The sequence below is a fragment of the Chinchilla lanigera genome, unplaced genomic scaffold (assembly GCF_000276665.1).
Source record: "Chinchilla lanigera isolate Chin_1 unplaced genomic scaffold, ChiLan1.0 scaffold00015, whole genome shotgun sequence".
NCBI classification, from domain to species: domain Eukaryota; kingdom Metazoa; phylum Chordata; class Mammalia; order Rodentia; family Chinchillidae; genus Chinchilla; species Chinchilla lanigera.
The window spans coordinates 13,927,356-13,946,163 of record NW_004955416.1 but is presented as its reverse complement, the minus strand read 5'-3'; the positions used below and the strand labels follow the sequence as shown (position 1 = coordinate 13,946,163).

The 18,808-nt window shown below is 51.2% G+C and overlaps 1 protein-coding gene across 2 annotated transcripts in view; it reads right to left on the bottom strand.

The window, feature by feature from the left end:
* The window catches only part of Ap3b2 (adaptor-related protein complex 3, beta 2 subunit), a 28,935-nt gene extending 10,426 nt beyond the window's left edge, over nucleotides 1-18,509 (bottom strand). For both annotated transcript variants that reach the window (XM_005381476.1, XM_005381477.1), the window contains exons 1-14: nucleotides 18,232-18,509; nucleotides 9,068-9,143; nucleotides 8,860-8,934; nucleotides 8,565-8,660; nucleotides 4,633-4,793; nucleotides 4,333-4,399; nucleotides 4,055-4,237; nucleotides 3,691-3,974; nucleotides 3,370-3,424; nucleotides 3,006-3,077; nucleotides 1,599-1,661; nucleotides 1,177-1,309; nucleotides 888-997; nucleotides 122-298 (exon numbers count right to left, since the gene is read on the bottom strand). In XM_005381476.1, the coding sequence (XP_005381533.1) occupies nucleotides 122-298; nucleotides 888-997; nucleotides 1,177-1,309; nucleotides 1,599-1,661; nucleotides 3,006-3,077; nucleotides 3,370-3,424; nucleotides 3,691-3,974; nucleotides 4,055-4,237; nucleotides 4,333-4,399; nucleotides 4,633-4,793; nucleotides 8,565-8,660; nucleotides 8,860-8,934; nucleotides 9,068-9,143; nucleotides 18,232-18,344 (1,665 nt within the window). In that variant the 5' untranslated portion in view covers nucleotides 18,345-18,509. The remainder of the gene's footprint in view (nucleotides 1-121; nucleotides 299-887; nucleotides 998-1,176; nucleotides 1,310-1,598; nucleotides 1,662-3,005; nucleotides 3,078-3,369; nucleotides 3,425-3,690; nucleotides 3,975-4,054; nucleotides 4,238-4,332; nucleotides 4,400-4,632; nucleotides 4,794-8,564; nucleotides 8,661-8,859; nucleotides 8,935-9,067; nucleotides 9,144-18,231) is intronic.
* Between the last annotated feature and the right edge of the window lie 299 nt (nucleotides 18,510-18,808).

Here is an 18,808-nt window from a genome sequence, read left to right as displayed (position 1 = left end):
CTAGCCACTTATCCCTTTTCAGAGAGGCTCGAGTTCGGGCCTGCCCAGGGAGAGCCAAAGGAATACCGCTTAGGGCAGTTCCAGGGGACCAGAGAATGGGGGTGCACCTGTCAGTGTTTACCTGCTTAGAGTTAGTCAGGTAGAGCTTGGCAGCCAGGTTGATGACCTGCAGCTTGACAATATCCTCCTCTGCAGTGAACGATTTGGCCATTTTTCTCAGAACATCAGGTGCAATCTTGGGCACATGCTCACAGTACTCGCCGATGAGCCACAGGATGCTGGCTCGTGCCATGGGCACCTGTGGGTATGGGAGAGGAGTTAGGACTGGGGCCAGTGTGGCAGTGTGGGTGGGTGGCAATGGGGACCACCAGGTGCCCCTCTCAGCTGTGCTGGCCTGTTGTCTGGAATTGGGAAGAGGGGGGGGGGGGCATGGGAAGGTGAGCATTTCCGGGAGAGCATCTCCTCTCTTCCCCAGTGTTTTACTAGGACCCCAATGTGAGTCATGGTTTAAAAGGTTGATTTTTCTGGATTCACTGCACCCTCCGAGCTTCACATCGTGTTACTCTTTCTGAGTTTTCAAGAAGGCAATGTGTGAATGTTTCAACTCAGCAGTACCTTGGTCAGCCAGCTATCCCCAGGTGGAGTTTTGGGGAGAAAACAGGGCAGAGGTCCAGGCCACAGAGCATGGTGGGGAACCCAAAGGGGAGGCAAATCTTGGCCAACAAGGCCAGGGTCACACAGCCCAGTGTCTCTCTCTCCTCCTCCTAAAGACCTCACAGAGAGAATGTGGAAGGTCTGAGAGCTGACTCTGATAAGACTATTTAACTGTAGTGCTTTTAAATCATGGGAACAATGTTGCGGGGGTGAGAAACATGGGGCTCTCTCACCTGGATGTTGTCTGTGAGCTTTGCCAGGTGTTTGATGATCTCCCCATGCTGTGCTGGCTGCATCTGCAGCAGCTTCTTAATGACCACCACAGACTCTGCAACCACCAGCTCTAGGGAATGACAGTGAGTGTGATCACACCTGGGGACAGCCCTCGAGGGACAGGGCTACCTGGACACTAACTGAGGTGGACAGATGAACAGACACACTGTGTCTAGACAGACAGCAGGGTCAGTCATGCAGGTGCTCACTAAGCACCAGGGCTGGACACGCAGACAGGCAAGCACTGACCATCTCGGTTGGACAGAAGCTGCACCAGGCCGTTGAGGCAGGTGTCACGCACTCGGCCTATGTTAGTTGCACAGCGTCCGATGGCCTGGATGGTGGCTGCTACGAAGTCTTTATCCATGCTTCGAATGTAGGTCTGAAGGATCATGACAGAGAAGCCCCAGCAGGCAGTAACCCCGCAGTGACTGCAGGTTTGAGTATATCCCAGCAGGAAGACTATTGTCTTCCCACTTGTCACACCAGAGGCTAAATCTTGGGAGAGGGAATGATATCCCAGCCCCAGCTCTGACATCTCCACTGGAAGGAGACTTAAGATAATCATTCCTCTTGCTTGGGGCTCTTAGGACAAGGTGTGACCTGCTGGGGCAGTTGTCAGGGAGCCCAGGATCTGAACAGCACCCCACCTGGAACCCGCTGGCTGGTACCTGGAATTCCCGTAGGACAGTAGGGATGTTGGTCTCATTGGCCAGGTTGGTCAGCACTTCCAGCTGCGGGGACAGCAGGAGAGCACAGAGTGAGCAGGGTGGCCTGTGCATGTCCCATGCTGTCACACCCCAAACAAGCTTCCCCACCAGGACACAATCCTCGGGACAGCCCTGCAGCAGCCTCAGGCTGGCGAGGGGACAGACAGACCCCAAATGCAAGAGGACCAGACTGCCTCCTACATGATGCCCTGACACAGTAGCCTTCTAGGATTGGGTCACTTCTCCCCTCTGTGGAAAACTTAGAGCTGCCCACTGCTTTTAGGATATTACCAAGTCTTTACTCTGGGCTGCAAGTCCCTGGATGATCTTACCGCCAGTGGCTGGCCCTCACCTCCCAGCATTCTACTTGTTGCTGCATTGATACACTTATCTGTCTGCCTGTCTGCCTTTCTGGCAGTACTGGGGATTAAACCCAGGGCCTTCACATTAAGCTACATCTCCAGCCCTTTTTAAAATTTTTTAACATTTTGAAACAGGGTTTTGTAAAGTTGCTAAGTTGCCCAGGGTAGGCTCAAACTTATGATCCTCCTGCCTCAGCCTCCCAGAGTGCTGCGATTATAGGACTACTGCTATGCCTGGCATCACACACCCTTTCTGCTGCAGGGCCTTTGCATCCACTGTTCTCTCTGTGTAGAGCAATTCTTTTCATCCAGCAGTTAACTAATTAATCCATGTTCATGTCTCAGGCCCCACTCGAGGTTCATCTTCTCCAAGGAAACTTCCCTGACACAATTACATAAGGAGACTTTATTTTATGCTTCCTGCTGAACTCTTTCTTACCATATTTCATAAAGGGATTAGTACCTTTGTCTTGTGATTAGCTGCTTAGTGTCTCCTCTTGTCCTACATGAACCATGAGCTCCACAAGGCCAGAGTCCCTGATAATTCTGTCCCACCTTGTACCCTCAATCTAGCAATGATCTTGATAGCACAGTTCATGTCCCCAAGGGTTAACTATGGCTGAATGCAGTAGCTCCCAGCAGGGGAGCAGGGACGGGTGGGGGGTGGGCTCCTGCCGCTTCCTGTCTCCTCTTTTTGCACCAGAGCCTGAGGGAGCAAGTGTGGGGCCCAGAGACAGAACTAGAAGAGAAAAAGTGTGAACCTCGGGGTCACTGACTACGGCTTGGTCATCACCTCACCTCCTGACTCTACACTGTTACAAAACCGAGTCATCCACATTTCCAGGGGTTACTGTGAAAATCCAGGCCCTTCTCATGGATGAGTAGCTGTGTGTAGTAGGCAAAGGGCAGTTCCCCTCTCCTGGGCCCCCAAGCAAGGGCTGCAGCTGGGAGTCCTGGAACCAGCTGTGGGGAGGGGGAGACTGGAGGCCCGCCCCCGCTCACTCACCTTCAGGATCTTGATCTGGGTGGGGTCGGTGGACCTGATGTAGAAACTCTTCAGGTAGGGCTCAAACATCCCCTGCGTGTGAGAGAACGGCCAGAACTCCACCACAGCCCCACCACCTCTGACACAGGCCGCACCCCTTCCTGGTATTCTCCCCTCCACCCTGTCCACCCCGCCTTTCCTTCCCTGGGTGTCGCCCCTCAGCGACCTCTCAAGGTCTACGACCTGTTTCCAGCCTCCATCTAGGTCTCCCCTTTCCCAACCCCTGCCTGGCTAGGGCAACCCCCATCTTGCCCTACCGCCCCCTGGACTCCCCTGCTGAGAGGCCTGAGACAGGCGGAGCAGGCCTGTCGGGTAATAAGCTCACCCTGCGCTTGATGGACATGGTAGCCACGTTCTGGAGCACCACGTACTGCACCTCACTGTGGAGAGGACAGGTCAGCTGTTCCTGGGCCACTTGGTTGGGGCAAGGAGTAGCAGGTGGGGCGTGGGCTCAATAGTTGGGTGGAGAGGATCAGTGAGTGGGAGGAAGGTGGGACTGCGCCAGCAAGGGATGAGGAGGGGGCAGGGGGTCGGGGGAGCAGGATCAAGGGACAGCTGGGGGGCGCTCTATGGGAGGTGGGCGTGGGCTCGGGTGAGCCGGCTAGGTGGGCGGGGTGTAGGCGGGGAGTGGGCGGGGCGGGCGCACCTGTGGCTGCGCAGCAGGCGCACCAGCGCCTTGGCGATGACGCCCACCTCCGCCTTGGGCGCCAAGTGGAAGTAGAGCTGCGCCACTGCCATGACCACCGCGGCGCTGCGGCTCTGCAGCAGCGGCTTGGTGTTGCGCAGCAGCAGTCGGTGGTCCGGGTCCATGACGTAAGGCTTGCGGGCAGGCAGTGCCGTGGGGGCCGCCGCCTCAGGCCCAGCGCCCTTGGCCTCGTCCTCCTCCGAGCCATAGAAGGCTTTCTCTGGGTTCTCCTCCAGCAAAGACTCCTAGGATGGGGGGACAGACGGGCCGTGGTGCCTTCCTCCGCCTCCCTGCCGCCCGCAGGGTCCGGGCCGTGGCCACTCACGTTCTGCGTGGGGCTCAGGAACTGCGTTCGGGCGTAGCGCGTGAGCATGCTGATGATGACCACCTGGCCCCACTCCTCCACGTCGATCAGCAGGTTGCACAGCTTCCGGTAGTTCTTGTGGATCAGGTCGATGCGCTCGGGGCATACCTCCTCAAATGCCATCACCACACTGCCCGCCACCAGCTAGGGAGCAGACCCAGGTGACAGTGAGTAGGGGAAGGACAGAAAGACGGCGCCCGGCTCGCCCCCTATCCCCCGTCTGCCCAGGGCACACGCACCGTGGTTTTGTCAGCCAGAAGCTTCTCGATGACTTCTATGAGCTGGTCCTTCTGGTCAGAGTCCAAACTGAGGGAGACATGGTGGGCGCGAGTTCAACCCCTCCTGTCCCCGGCCAGGCTCAATCTTGGCACCCCAGCCCTAGCCATGAAGAGGTGTGGGCCCTAGTCCACTGTCCTCCATCTGCCAGTTCCCAACCTGCCTGAAGCCACCTGGAGCAGCCTGCAGACTCGGGAGAGGGTGGGGTGGATTGGGGTTCAGGAGCTGGTTCCCAGCGGAGCAAAGGCAGGCCCAGGCCATACCTGTACAGCTTCGGGATAGCATGGGCAGCCGTTTTCCGCACGTAGGGCGACATGTCCGAGGCAGCTTCCTTGATGGCCAGCATCATGATGGGCACGATGATGGGCACACGGATGCTGGAGAGGACTCGGAGGGCACTGGCACGGATCAGCTGGTTAGGGTCCTAAGGACAGAGATGGAGATGGCCATGAGAGGGCACCAGCTGCCCTGACAGCAGGGACCATGCTTTTGGAAGGCACTGTCCCTGGCTGCTCCCACCAGCGCCCACTTCCCTGCCCCCAGACCTGAGGCCAGAGTGCACCTGGCTGGAAACCTGGGGCACTGAGTCCTGTCTCTGGCTGCAGAAATCTCACACCTAAGCAGGTGTGGCAAGGGGCAGCTTTGCTTGCAGAAGAAGTGAAAAATGTTCAGAACCCCTCAGGTTCCTGAAACCCTTGTGTGCTTAGTGGGGAGTCTGCCTTTGTGACTAAGGTGACTGCCAGTAAATGCAAGCTGGCCTGTCTTCCAGAGTTCACCCCATGTGCCTTTCCCCACATAACTTCAAAGGCTACATTTGCACCCAGCTTAACACAGAACAGGTGCACAGGTCCTGTGGGTATTCTGTGCACACCTGCCAAGAGCACTGGGCATGCTGGAATACATTTGGGAAGCTTGAAGTTGTCTTTTTACTAGTGGCAGCAGCAGCACCTGCAGCTGCATTTGTAGCGAATGGTGGACAAGGGGAGAGTATTGGGACACTAAAGGTAGATGTAATCAATTTTCTAAAAATGGGCAGTCACAAAATCACAGATGGAAGTGATGGTAATTCTTGACATAACTCTGGAATTATTTTTAAAGAGGTGATTTAGAATCACTTATTTAGCCGGGTGTGGTGGTGCACGCCTATAATCCCAGCACTTGGGAGGCTGAGGCACGAGGATCGTTGCAAGTTTGAGGCCAGCCTCGGCTACAAAGTGAGTGCAAGACCAGCCTGAACTGCAGAGTGAGACCTTGTCTCAAAAGACAGGAAAAAAAAAAAAAAAAAAGTTAAACACTAAAATCACTTATTTAAAAAGCAGGTGTATTTTCTTAGAGCCAAATCATATCACATCAACAGTAAGGACCTGATTTTCTTTTTATTTTATTTCTATTTGGAAATGATTACAGAGTCACAAAAAATATTTTTAATAGGGTAACTAAGCTGTAAATGTTAGCACTGTGTATCTTGATTTCAGCAAGACCTTCATAAGAGTCTCTCATGCATTTCCTGCATTGCTTTTTTGATTAGGGCTTTTGCCTCAACTAATATGTTAGCTTTTTAAGAACAGAATTCAGGTCTATTTTATCTCCAAATTAGCCATAGCCCTTTGCACATGAAAGTTGCTAAAAAATTTTCTCTTGGTAATGAGTAAGATTCAGGAAAATGTTGGCTGACTGTACAGTTAGTGGACTCACAACTGGGTAAAAATGTATTGGGAGAAGGTTTATTAAGAGATCACTGTCAACCCCAAAACATGCACAGCCTCCAAGTCTGCCCTGATGTTTATCAATATCTTAGAGGAAGAAGAAAAAAAAATCTTAGAGGAAGACACAAAATCAAGAGGGGCAAATTAAAACTTATCACCCTGGCTTAGACATAATGATAAACCAATGAAATACTAAAGTAAGATTTCATTGTAGGTGAAAGGGGTCATCTGCACAAAGACAGGATGCAGAGGAGCCTAGGTTCTCTGCTTGCCAACCTGAGGTTTGACTGCATGAAATGTGCTAAGAAAGTAAACCAGGCCTCAGTGTGGGCCAATAGATGTGGGGAGCCATGGACAACTATAACTGGTTCCAGTGTACAGGAAAAGCCAAAAATCAGAGGAAGAAAGCAAGTTGTGAAGGAATACAAACATAGAATAATACCATTTACAAAACAATATGTATTCTTTAGCAATGCATAAATAATTGGCAAAGGCTGGTAGGCTACAAGCCTCAGGTCAAATCTGCCTGCTGCCTCGTTTTTAATAAAGAGCTACTGGAACATAGCCATGACTACTTGTTCATGGATGCTTCTGCCTCCCAAGGGCAAAATGGAGTAGTTGTATGGTTGACTTGATATGGCTTGCAAGACCTAAAATACCATTTGGTCCTTTACAGAAAGTTTGCTGACAACTGTTCTAGCAAAATCATTGCATTGAGTTAGACTAAGTTTTCTAAAATTGGGGAAGGGGCATATTGTAGAAACTACAGGAGAATGCAAAACTTGTGAAAAACTCCAGAATAGTTTTCATAAAATGATTTAACCTTGATTCAGACCAAGAGATTACTTACTAATCTGCGATGAGGTTCATGGTTTTGCCTCATAAAAACTATCTAGCACAATGTATGACACTGTATTAACTAAATTAATGAGTTGTATATGCAAGAGACCGTGCTTTCTACCCCATCCTGGAGTAACAGATTCTGTCAACCTCTCCTGCCAGTCAACAGCAGATTGCCCAGCAACCTACAGAACCGTGAGAGGGCCCCCCTCACAGGTATTTGAAAGAAGAGTGTGAAAAAAAACCCATGGGAGTCAGTAGTTATAATCAGGGCTGAAAATATGATATATAACATATAATATAAATCCACAGGGGGGACTCATGCATTTAACATATATGAATTAAACTCTTGGTCCTGGGTGGAATAAAAGATGGGAATATTCACAATTTATTTAATAGTCTGATGATTCAGCTCACCACATCATATGAAAGGACTTGAAGCTTCCTACAGTTTCTGCCCTTAGTTGATTTCAATTTCTGCCTGCCTCAAGTGACATTTATCACAATAGATGTGATCCAGATGTTTGAAGATGGGTATTTTTCATACACCGAGGCATCTGGGGCAAGCCAACTGTATGTGGTGTGAGACACAAGAAAGATTTGTCCCACCTCTAGAAGAATCACTGGCTGTACTGAATGTACTGGGAATTTGCAGGGTTAGGTTTTTTTTTTTTTCTTTTTTTACCCAGGGTTAATTTTGATGTAGATAATTTTGTCTTTTGTGCTGACCTTAGCAGCACAGTAAACTGCTGTTTTCTTCTTGGTGAAGCTCATTTGTTCTTAGCATATCCTTCTGTGTTCCCTAGCAAGTTCCAGGCAAAAAGATTCAAACAGGTATTGTTCTCTACAGACACCTAGACAAGACAAGCCCGTCAGGGCCAAGGCTGCACTGCCCCAAGCTGAGGAGTTCAGGACATCACTGCCCAGACTCCTTCCCAGGGGGTTGACTTCTGCCTGGCCATGGGCTACAGCTCCCACCTGTATACTGGTGGAGGTGCAGGCCATCAGGGGCTCAGTGATTCACACTGAGGCAGTTACCATGGCTTGAGTGTCCTCACCAGAGCTCATGGTGAAATTCAATGCCCACTGGCAAGTACTGTATTAAGACCATACAGGAACAGGTGGGATGTTTAAGGGTGGGACCCCAAGGTGACTGAGTCAGGAGGGCTCTGAATTAATGGATTAATGGGTCATTCACTTAACCGTAAGTCTGTTATAAAAGCCAGTTTGGCTCTGTCTCTTGTATGTAGCCCTCTCACCATGTGACACCCCATGCCAGCTCAGAGTTCTGGAGTCCCCACCAGCAAAATGTCACCCTCAACCTTGGGCCTTCAAGCCTTCAGCTCTGTGAGCTGAATAAAACTCTATAGTCTCTATAAATTACTCAGACTATGGCATTCAGTTACAGCAACAGAAAAGGGACTAAGACATAGCCATTACCACAGGCTCTTCAGAGGTAGGCAGCTATGGGCTGAGCACCCAACTCACCTCTTACGCCCTTTGGAGTCTGCTCTCCACCCTGGCTCTGACCCTCCCAACTTTTGGCAGGCAGGAAGGGCTCCAAACACTCACAGCCTTCCCTGGCCCTCCCCTCAACACACAACTCCAGCTAGGAACAGACCCCAGGGAGGCAGGTGGAGACCTCTAACCTTTAGGCCACGCTGGAAGGTAGAGATGGACAGCAGGGCCAGGTCCTGCTGCTCCTCTGCATAGCGTACCAGGTACACATAGACAAGCTTCTTCACCTGGAGGACAGCAGTCTCTCACTGGGGGGCTTCTCAGCAGGGGCTAGGACCCCCCACCTCCCAAGACGTCATCACCCAATCAGCTTCTGCCCATGGGACAAAGTCTTCAAGCAGAGGGACAGCATCCTTGAATGTCTGGGACATTTCTGGGCAGCTTGAGCATGTTTAGGGGGAGAGGCCCTCACTGGGCAGAGCTCACCTCTATGTTCTTACAGGCCACGTTCTTCACCACTGCAGGAAACAGGTCTGAGGCGTTCTTCCCACGGGCGATCATCTGGGTGGTGGGGTCAAGGTAGGGAAAGGAGAAGGGCAGAGCATGGCACTGATGAGGGAAGTCCACGGGGACCTGAGGAGAGCTGCCCTGGGACACTCGGCCCTCCCTTTGAGACACCCCTTTCCCCGCTCACCGCCACAATCCTCTTCATGGCCTCCAGCTTGAGGGAATCCTTGTTGGTGTCCAGCATCTCCTTCAGGTCATCGTGCCTGGTGGGAAGCACAAGAGGTCAGCTGAGCACCAGGCTGGAGGTCGGGGTATTGATCATAGGGCTCAGGCGAGGGAGGGGACATGGTAAGGGGGGCTCGGATAAGGCACAACCAGCAGCAGAGGGACCACAGCCAGGGGAAGGGGTTGAAGTGTAGACAGAAGACTCCAGGTGTGGAAGAAACGTGCAGGCCAGCCAGGGATGGGGCTGAATTGTGTTCCTCTGCCAAAGAAAAGATGCTGAAGTCCTAAGCTGCAGTACCTCAGGATGGGATTTTACTTGAAAATAGGTTTGTTAAATATATAATTAGAGATGCTATTTGATTTATGACGGGGTTATAGTCCCATAAATCCATTAATGAGGTAAGAATCTCATAAATTGAAAAGGAATTTAATACACTTCCCCTGTCAAACATCACAGTTAAAGCTAGCCTACCTTAAACATGCTCAGAACACTTATCTTAGCCCGTGGAAAAGCATGCATGAAAGTTAATCTACTATATTTTGCTAGCCTAGGACAAGATTAAAATTCAACATTCAAAATAGTTTCTATTGAAGGAGTATGGCTTTCATACCATCACAAGGTAAAAATAATCATTAAACCAAACCATCATAAGTTAGGGAATGTTTATACTTAAGTTAAAAGAGGTCACACTACAGTAGGGTGAGTCTGAGTCTAATATGCCTGGTATTCTCATAAGACAGCCACGTGAAGGGACAAGACACAAAGAGAAAGCAGCGTGAAGACAGAGGACTGGAGAGAGGTGTCTGCCAGCCAAGGAATACCAGACAGCCAGCAATGCACTAGAAGCCAAGAAGGGGTAAGGAAAGATTGCCCCACAGAATTCAGAGGAGCACAGTCCTGTTGCCACCTTAACTTCAGACTTTTGGCTTCCAGAACTGTGATACAGTACATTTCTATTGTTCTAAGCAACCCAGTTTGTGGTTCTTTGTTATAGCAGCCACAGGAAACTGATACCACCAAGGACAGAGGAAGTATGCAAGGTACGAAGGTGTGGACTCTGCTCAGGAAATAAGGTCACTTGGATGGACAAGAGACACCGGTGAAAGGGAGTGGGTGTCAAAACAACAGTAAAATGCCTTTTTGCCTTTGCCAGCACACAGGGTGTTTGCAGGTCCTGACCTCCAGACCGAACTGAACTGACTCCAAGGCCGAGGCAGGGGCCAGGATTCCACAGGTGGCCTCATGCAAAGGTTATACCTGTTCCTCAACATTCCACAGTTCTTCAAGGAACTTATAAAACCCAAATGGGGAAATAAGCAATCCCTTGCACCTGGCAGAGGAGAATGAAGGTAGTGGCTAAATCAATACATAGATTTCATACAGTGTCCATTGACATTTCAGAGGGAGCACTGGGTCAAAGTGAAGTAAGAGCAGAACTGACCTGGAAAAAAATCTTTGGGAAAGGATATCTTTGGGAAAAGAAGAAAATAATGACAGATAACTCACACTCCTAGACATCAAAACACAAAGCAACATGATGATGACAAAAGCTTAGTGGTGCCAGGTTAAAAACAGGAGATCAAAGGTTATGAGGGAAATTTCATAAAAGGATTTAAGTTGATGTATTAAGGACACATAACTCATCAGTGGGGATGGGACTTCATTTTCCCCTTACATAAATGCTGTTACAAAGAGTCTAACCCGCATACATATTCCACACCAAAATAAATCCCACATTTGCTTAAGAATGATTTTTAAATATGGAAGGAAGGAGAACATTTTAATTTCAAGGTCAGAAAATTATCAGTAACAAGATGGCTAAGTTTACATTTTTAAACTTTGGTATATAAAGGCTAAATTTAAGGAAGAAAATAAGGCAGCTGTATTAGTTTTTCAGAGCCACCACTGTGAATATTATAAAGTACCACAGATGGTGCGTTAAACAACATAAAGTTATTTTCCCACAATTCTGGAGGCCAGAAGTCTGGCATCAAGTGGTGGAGGGTTGGTTTCTTCTGAGGCTTTCTCTGTTTGGTTAAGATGGTGTGAAAATCATCAATATCAAAATGAAGTCATTTATGTCAAGCCCAAACAAAATGGAGCTGGGAGACCATGAACAAAAGACCCTCAGGTCTGTGGGGAAAACTATAATGGGGACTCTCTGAAGCAGCCAAGATTCCAAGATCTTCTGCCTAGCAATGGGTATCTCCGCAAACAAGCTAACACCAAGCCTGGCAAAAGCCCTCATAACCAACAGCCTTTGTATTAAAACAGCGGATGTGGACTCTTTTTTTTTAACACTTCTCTCTGCTGCATCCTCTTCACAGTGATCCACTGCACACATATCCCCTACTGTAATCCTTGCTATTCCTGAATATGCTCTGTGAAAAACAACATTTGGTCTCTGACCCAACTCCTCAGACAAAGCTCCCAAAACCTTGTAGATAGAGGGGCTAGAAGATTCATTTGCTCTCATACTTGAACTGGGGTCTCTGACCTGATGCAGAGCTCCTAAGACCTTTTTTATTTCCCACGTGACGGGCACATTTGACCCAGTTTCTAAATCCCCTGGAATTTCCTGGGTGATAGAATTTTTTGTTATTAGAAGGTTGGAACTCTCAGGCCACCCCCACCCGACCTCCAATGAGGGGATGGTCGAACTACCGTTTGAGTTAATCACCAGTGACCAACATGTAGTCCACACCTACAAAATGAAGTCTCTGTGAAAGCCCAAGAGGCCAGGGCTCTGAGAGCTTCCAGAGTACTGAACATATGCAGGTGCCTGAAGAGGGGCCATGAGGAAAGGATCCCTCGTGCCCGGCCGCCCTGTCTTCTCTTCCATGTGGCCATTCATCTATATCCTTTTCCTCTATCATAATCAAATGTGGGCCAAGTTTCGTCAAGTTTTGTGGGTGAGAAGTACTGGTGACAACCTATTACTTAACAACTGACGTGTGAAGCAGGGGCAGGCTTGCGGCTCTGACACCTCAGGGAGATAGGGCCTACACTGAACTGAACTGTAGGACTCTAGTTGGTGCCATCAGAGAACTGGTGTTGGTCGGGGATCCGCACACCTTTGGGTGACCAGAAGCATAATGTTCTCGGGTGAGTGGTGTGTATGAGAGTTGCAAAAACACACTTTGGTTTTTTCCATATCTTGCAGCCATCTTCCCCCATGTCTTCACATGATCTCCCTTCTGTGCTCTCCATGCTCAAATGTCGCCTTCTTATAGGACTGTAGTTGTACTGGGTGAGGGTAACCATAATGACCTTATTTAGCTTAGTTACTTTAAAGACCTGATCTCCCAATAAGGTCACATTCTGAGGTACTGGGGGTTAGGAATTCATCAATTCAGAATACACTTCAGCCCATCACAGCAGCAAAAAGTAAAATACTTGGAATATGATGAATATGAATTTAATATTCAAAATAGATTTTTAAAAACTGATGCAAATTTATAAGACCCATGTCCAACATTGACTGTCAGGGCTACAACAAGCCCATCTGCCATCTGCTTGTCTCACCAGGCAGACACAGCATTGAGCTGTCACTCCCCATTTAATCAGTGGAGCATGGGCTGGTATTCCTTGGCCAAGTGCCCTTGTGCAGTAAGCAACCTGCCCAACCATATTCAGCAGTCCTGGGACTGATAATCAAAAAGTGGAGAGAGAATTGTAAATGAACACATGAAAAGGGTGTTCCTATGCCACTGATATGAGCTGATGACAACTGATTCACTCATATGTAGCTGGGGGTGGTGGTGCACACATGCCACTGGTGCTGATAACCCCAAACTTTTGATGCAGGTGCAAGAAGCCAGCCTTGAGAAGTATCATAAATGTTAGAAATTAAAAAGCAGGGGGCTGGGGATTTAGCTCAGCAGCAAAAGCGCCTGCCTGGCAAGTGCAAGGTCGTGAGTTCGGTTCCTGGTACCAGAGAAAAACCAAAAAACCAAAAAAAAAAAGAAATTAAAAAGCAGTGTGCACAAAGTGAGTCACAGGCATGAAACATGCAGAAATAATAGAAATCTAGGGTAGCAGTGCTAGGCCAGGGACGAGCATAACAGTCCTGAAGAGGCAGGTGTGACGGCTTTCAGTGCTGAGATATGAGTACGTGGCTGATGCCAAGGGGAAGAGGAGAACCGACATGACATCCCCAGTGACGGGGCTGCAGAAATGTGTGAGCGCCACAGATAAACGGAGGAAGGACAGAAGGGGCCCTGAGAAGCTGACATCCTAGGACTTTTAGAAAATGTCTTTCCCGAAGAGCTTTTTGACAGAAAGCAAAGTACAAAGATGATAGTTTCCAGAACACAGCACTCCTTGCTGGCTGTCAGGTAAAGACACCCAGCCTCATGTTAATCGGAAAGCCTGGGGTGCCCCCCAAACCACAGGACACCTCCTCTTCACCTGTGGCCAAACCAGGAGCAAGAGACACCACCTGTCACCCTCCCAAACTCAGACATGGCTGCCAGTTCTCCCAAGGTGTTGTGCCCAGGACAACTGGGTGTGGGTGGAGGCACAGAGAGGCATGGGCAGCATCTTGGGCAGAGCAACAGAGCTAGCACCAGCTTTGCCGGCATACAAACGCACACCACTGCACCCCAGATCCTCTCTATACACACCTTACTGTCAGCTCGCACACCCCCAACACTTACACACCAGTGCCACCCACCTGCACCGAGGATACTGCCACACCCCTGGACACACCTATACTCCCCAGAGATGCTTCCACCCACAGACACACAAACAATCCCTGCACACACACACATACACACACACACACAACATACACCACCTCCCTTGGAAATAACTGCACACACCCCACACACACCTGGACACACACCTAACCTACAAAGCCACACATACACCACCATCCCCACAGATATGTACTGCCACGAGACCTGTGTACACTCCCCATCCTTATATACACCTTAAAGATGCACATGCCCACACACACATCCCACAGTCACACATGCCATGGTCACACCTCATACATGTGCAACTCTGACAAAAATTGGCCATTCCAGTCTCATTCAGCGAAATAACCACAGGACTCCTGGTCATTTGAGATTTCTGATGGTTAAGTTTAGACTTCCAAAATCAAATACTCACAGCATCAGGGATTCTCTGGCCCCTCTGAGGGCACAGTTGGCCTGGTCTCCATTAACTCTGGGAGTTCCCTAAAGCTGACTTCCTCACACCTGGGTGTCCCCACCACACCCATAAATGCCACAGTCTCCTGTCAAGTGTACACACCCCCAGGCACACATTCCAGGACCCTAGAGAGGACGGGGAATCGAGGGAAGGGAGGGAGCTGTGAGGGAAGTTGAGGGGAGAGAGGGAGGCAGACAGCAGTACTGCTGGCCAGCTGCCTAGTGCCAGCAGCAATGACCCCTCCTGGGTATGACAGTCGGCCCCTCTTGCTGGCTCCCACAGAAGGGAGAGACACCTGGCAATGCCCTGAGGCCATGAAACATTCATCTCCCACAGCCAGATCCCCTTACCCTGTGCTCACTCTGACCTGACCCTGGCCTGGCCTGGCCTGAGGGGCCAGCAAGGGGTCAGACATAATGTCTGAGTCATGCCCCCGTCCTCCACGCACACTCCCTCCCTCCCTCCTGTCACTACCCAAGTCCTAGCCACCAGCCAGGCAGGCTCATCAGACTCTGTGCCTTATCCTGGCCCCAAACCCGACCCTGAGCCCAGTTTAGCCAGGACCCCAGCATGGGGGTCAAATGTTTTACTGTTCTCCCCACTCAGAGTTGCAGGGAGTTAAGGCACTCTCAGCCCTTCAATTTCCACCACTACCCTCTTCCCCGGGCACCTAGACCCTAAATGCCAGTGCAGGGCTCCTTCTCCAGAGGAGGTGACACTTGAAAGAATTCGGGCTAGAAGCACTGGCTGCCCATCCCCAGCCCCCTGGCAGTGAGGTGGGGGTTCCCGAGGGTCCCTCTGTACCGTAGTGGCTGGCTTGGGCTCTGGCCTTGCCCTTGGCTGCCTTCCAGACTAGGTCCTTCCAGGGATGCTTCTGGAGTTGCATCTTCCTCTGGGGCCTGCAGCCACCGAAGCTCCTCAGGCTGCAGAGCCTGGTACCAGGGCGGGGGGCCACCTTCGGGGGCCAGCACAGGGCTGGCAGCCTCCTGATCAGTCCCACAGGCCCCTCTGAGCCCCTGCCTCCCCACGGCCCCTGGCAGCTGCAGGAAGCGCTGCATCAGGCACCCGTTCCTGCTCCAGGACTGGGACTGAGGTGTCCAGGGGTCTGGGGCTGCCTGTGCCTGTTGCCAGACTGCCTGGCCCTGAAACTCAGTAACCAGACACCGGCCAGCAGGGTGGCTCTGGTTTCCTCTTCAGTGCTCTGAGACAAGGCTGCAGGAGGGACAGAGGGCGGGGAGTAGGGAATCAAGCCTGCCCCACTCTCCGGGCAGAGGACTGGGTCAGCAGAGTTGGCACAGAGGTAGGAATGCCTTCTTCACCTCCAATCCCGCAGCCACAGCTGGACCTTGGCTTCCTCAGTACTGCTCCTCCCAGGAAACCTCACCATCCCGCTCACTCTGACCTCAAGCATCTTGAGCCTCACCTGCCTTTCCCAAGGCAGGTTTTTTTTATTCGTTTGTTTGTTTGTCTTTGTTCTGAGACAGCATTTCACCAAGTTACCCAGGCTGGGCTCAAACTTGCCATCTTCCCGCCTCAGCCTCCCAGCATGTTGGGATTACAGGCATGCGATGTTTTCCTTCTTTCCAGCTTTTGCTTATTTCTGCTTCCCCCCTACCAGGTGCCACAGACTGCTCTCACTCATACTCTTGGTCCACCTGCCCCTGTGCCATCCCCTGCCCCTGCCCTGCCAGGTGTGGTTGGCTTTATTCATCACAGAGACGTTCAAGTCCCCACCCACAGCCACATCCTTGCTCTTATAGCCTTAGTGCCAGGCCCTTGCAGAAAATGAAAGGCTTTCTTTCGTTAAGTTCTCATCCCCCAGACTCACACATGTGCATCTATTCTATTCTTCCTCCTCTATTCTTCCTCCTCCCTCTGGCAGCGCTGGTCCTCCCTGCACCCACTTAAAGTCTCCCTTGCTGTCACTCAGTGATCTGCACTTCCTCCAGCCTCTCCCACACTACTGGCTCTTTCCCACCGGCAGGTGAACTTGTTCCGGGCTTTCCTATCTTAGTAACAACAGGACATAAATATCTCCTTGAATGGATGATGTTCTCCAGCCAACTCTTTCCCTTACAGTCAAATTTCTTAAAAGTGAAATTCCCATCCACTGTGTTTTATTTATTCACCTCTTATTTGCTCCTTCATTTACTTCACTCTGGCTTTAGATGCTGATTTGGAATTTAGGGCTGAAGGATCATGATTTCAGCAATTTACATGGTTCAGCCAAAAATAGGGATAAATGGTTAGATAAAGCAAGCAAGGTAAATGTCAGTAACAGTTGAGTGTAGGTGGATGATATATATGCATTCATTGCATTATTCAATCAATGTCTATGAATGTTAGTGTCATTCATAATAGAATTCTAAGAGAAATAATTCAGCTCCTTTCTCTTCAGTTTGCCAGAATTGGTCTCCCAGGGCAGGAGGTGGGCAGTGGAATGGGAAGTTGACCGTTTCACATCCAGTCATCTTTTTTGTTTTTTTGTTTTTTTTTTGTTTTTCTTCCAGTACCAGGAATCGAACTCTCGACCTTGCGCTTGCCAGGCAGGCGCTTTGCCGCTGAGCTAAACTCCCAGCCCTCCCAGTCCTCTTGACTATCCTTTTTTGTTTAACTTGACCTTAGCGGGCACTGGTACTACTGACCATTCCTTGCTTCTTGAAATTCTATTTTGGATCACATCTTCTCAGGTAACTTTTGACACTCCCCTGGCCCTCTGGTTGCCCCTAATGTTAGTGCCTGCAGGGTTGAGACTTGTGTCCTGTCTGAACTCATTTTGTACATCTTCCCTGACATATCTTCACGGCTTGCTGTGGCTTTAGTTAAGCATATGTTAACAGCTCCCTCATCCCTCTCCTGGAATCTAAATCCTTATAATATCTGGAGACCTACTAGACTTGAACATCCTTCTGGCTACAATTTTACTGTGCCCAAAGCTGGGTTCATCATAACCTTCCCTAAAGTTGCCTGTAACATCTGTATTTCCAATTACACCGAATAGCACCCCATTTATCTAGCTGCAAGAACTAGCAACCTGATATCATCCTTGATCTCTCCCAGTCACACTCTCTTACCCTCTTCCCCATATGCAAGCATCAAGTCTGCGACTTCTACCTCCTCAGTACTGTAGTCCTTAACTCCTCTGCCCCTCCCTTGGCCTGGGAGGCCTCCCTTCCTTCACCATCCCTGCCGGTCAACTTCATACCCCCATCACCCATCTCTTCATCTATCCAGCTCCCTCCAATCTCTCACGGTCTAGCCCGTGATCCTTCTGCATATAAACCCGACACTGGCACCTGCTTAGAACCCTCCAGTGGCCTCCCCACCCTCCTTTCTGGTCACTGCAGTGGTGTGCACAGGCCACACCACAGAAGTTCCTACAAACCTAACACTGGGCTCTTCATTCCTGCCCTGGGTTCACATGTCCTCTTCCATCCTCTGCCCGGAACACCCTCACCTTCCACTCTCCCTCCTGGTCCCTCTCCATACTGAACTGTCCCTGACTGCTTCATCCTGTGTCCCTCTAGAGAAGCAGGAAGACAAGGACGGCTCGAATTCACAGCTGTATTCACAGAACAGCGCGGGGCTCCACAGGGCAGGCCTTTAATAAACACGAATAATCAGATGAAGGAAGAGTCAAAGGTGGGGGTAGGCTCGTTAGGGCGGAGACAGACTGCAGGCCCGGGCGGGGGCAGGGATGTGGGCGCCGATGGGAGGAGGAGCGGACCGGGGAGCGAATCCGTGGAGGAGCCAGGCCTGGGCACCGCTGCGCCTCCCTCTCCGCCGCCTTAGACCCCGCCGCCACGCCACGCCGTGGGATCTGGGGGTGCTCTCAGAGCCGACCCACCCAGCGAGAAGGCCTGGCGGCGATCGACCCCAAACCCAGCCCCCACCCAGCAGGGCCCTGGGCGACAGGGGGCGCCGTGGCGGGGCCGGCGCTGTCCATGGTGCCCGCCGCCCGCGCTCACCGCTTGTAGTCGGAGGAGAAGATGCCGCCGCTCGCAGGGTCGTGGCCATACTCGGGCTCGCCAGGGCCGGCAGAGCCGCCCTTGTCTTCGCTGTAGGCGGGGGCGGCCGACATGGGGCAGCCGGCATGGGGCGGGGTCCCGGGCGGAGGCGTAGGGCGCGGGAAGCGCAGGGCGCGGGAGGCTCCGCGGCGAGCCGGGTGTCGCTGCGCGCGGATTGAGGCCGGCGCCGCGCCGAGGTTCTTAAAGGCGCCGGCGCCCCGAGCGCACGCGTGCGGCGGGGGCGGGCGGGGACCCGCGGCAGCGACGTCGGCCCCGCCCCATCGCCCAGAAACCCCTTCCCGAGGGGAGGGTTCCTGCCTTTTAAAGGGACTTGGCGCCCCTCCAGGTCTGGGGGCAAGGAGTGCGGACCTCTAACCCCAACCCAGGCAGACCACCTGGCCTGGGCGCGACGGCCACGCAGCAGACGGGAAGCGGGTGGGCAACAACGAACCAAAGACCGGTCGAAGACCCAAGGATGAGTAAATCTAGGCTCCACTGACTGCTGCGTCCTACTGTTCAAATGGAAAGCTGAGCGGCT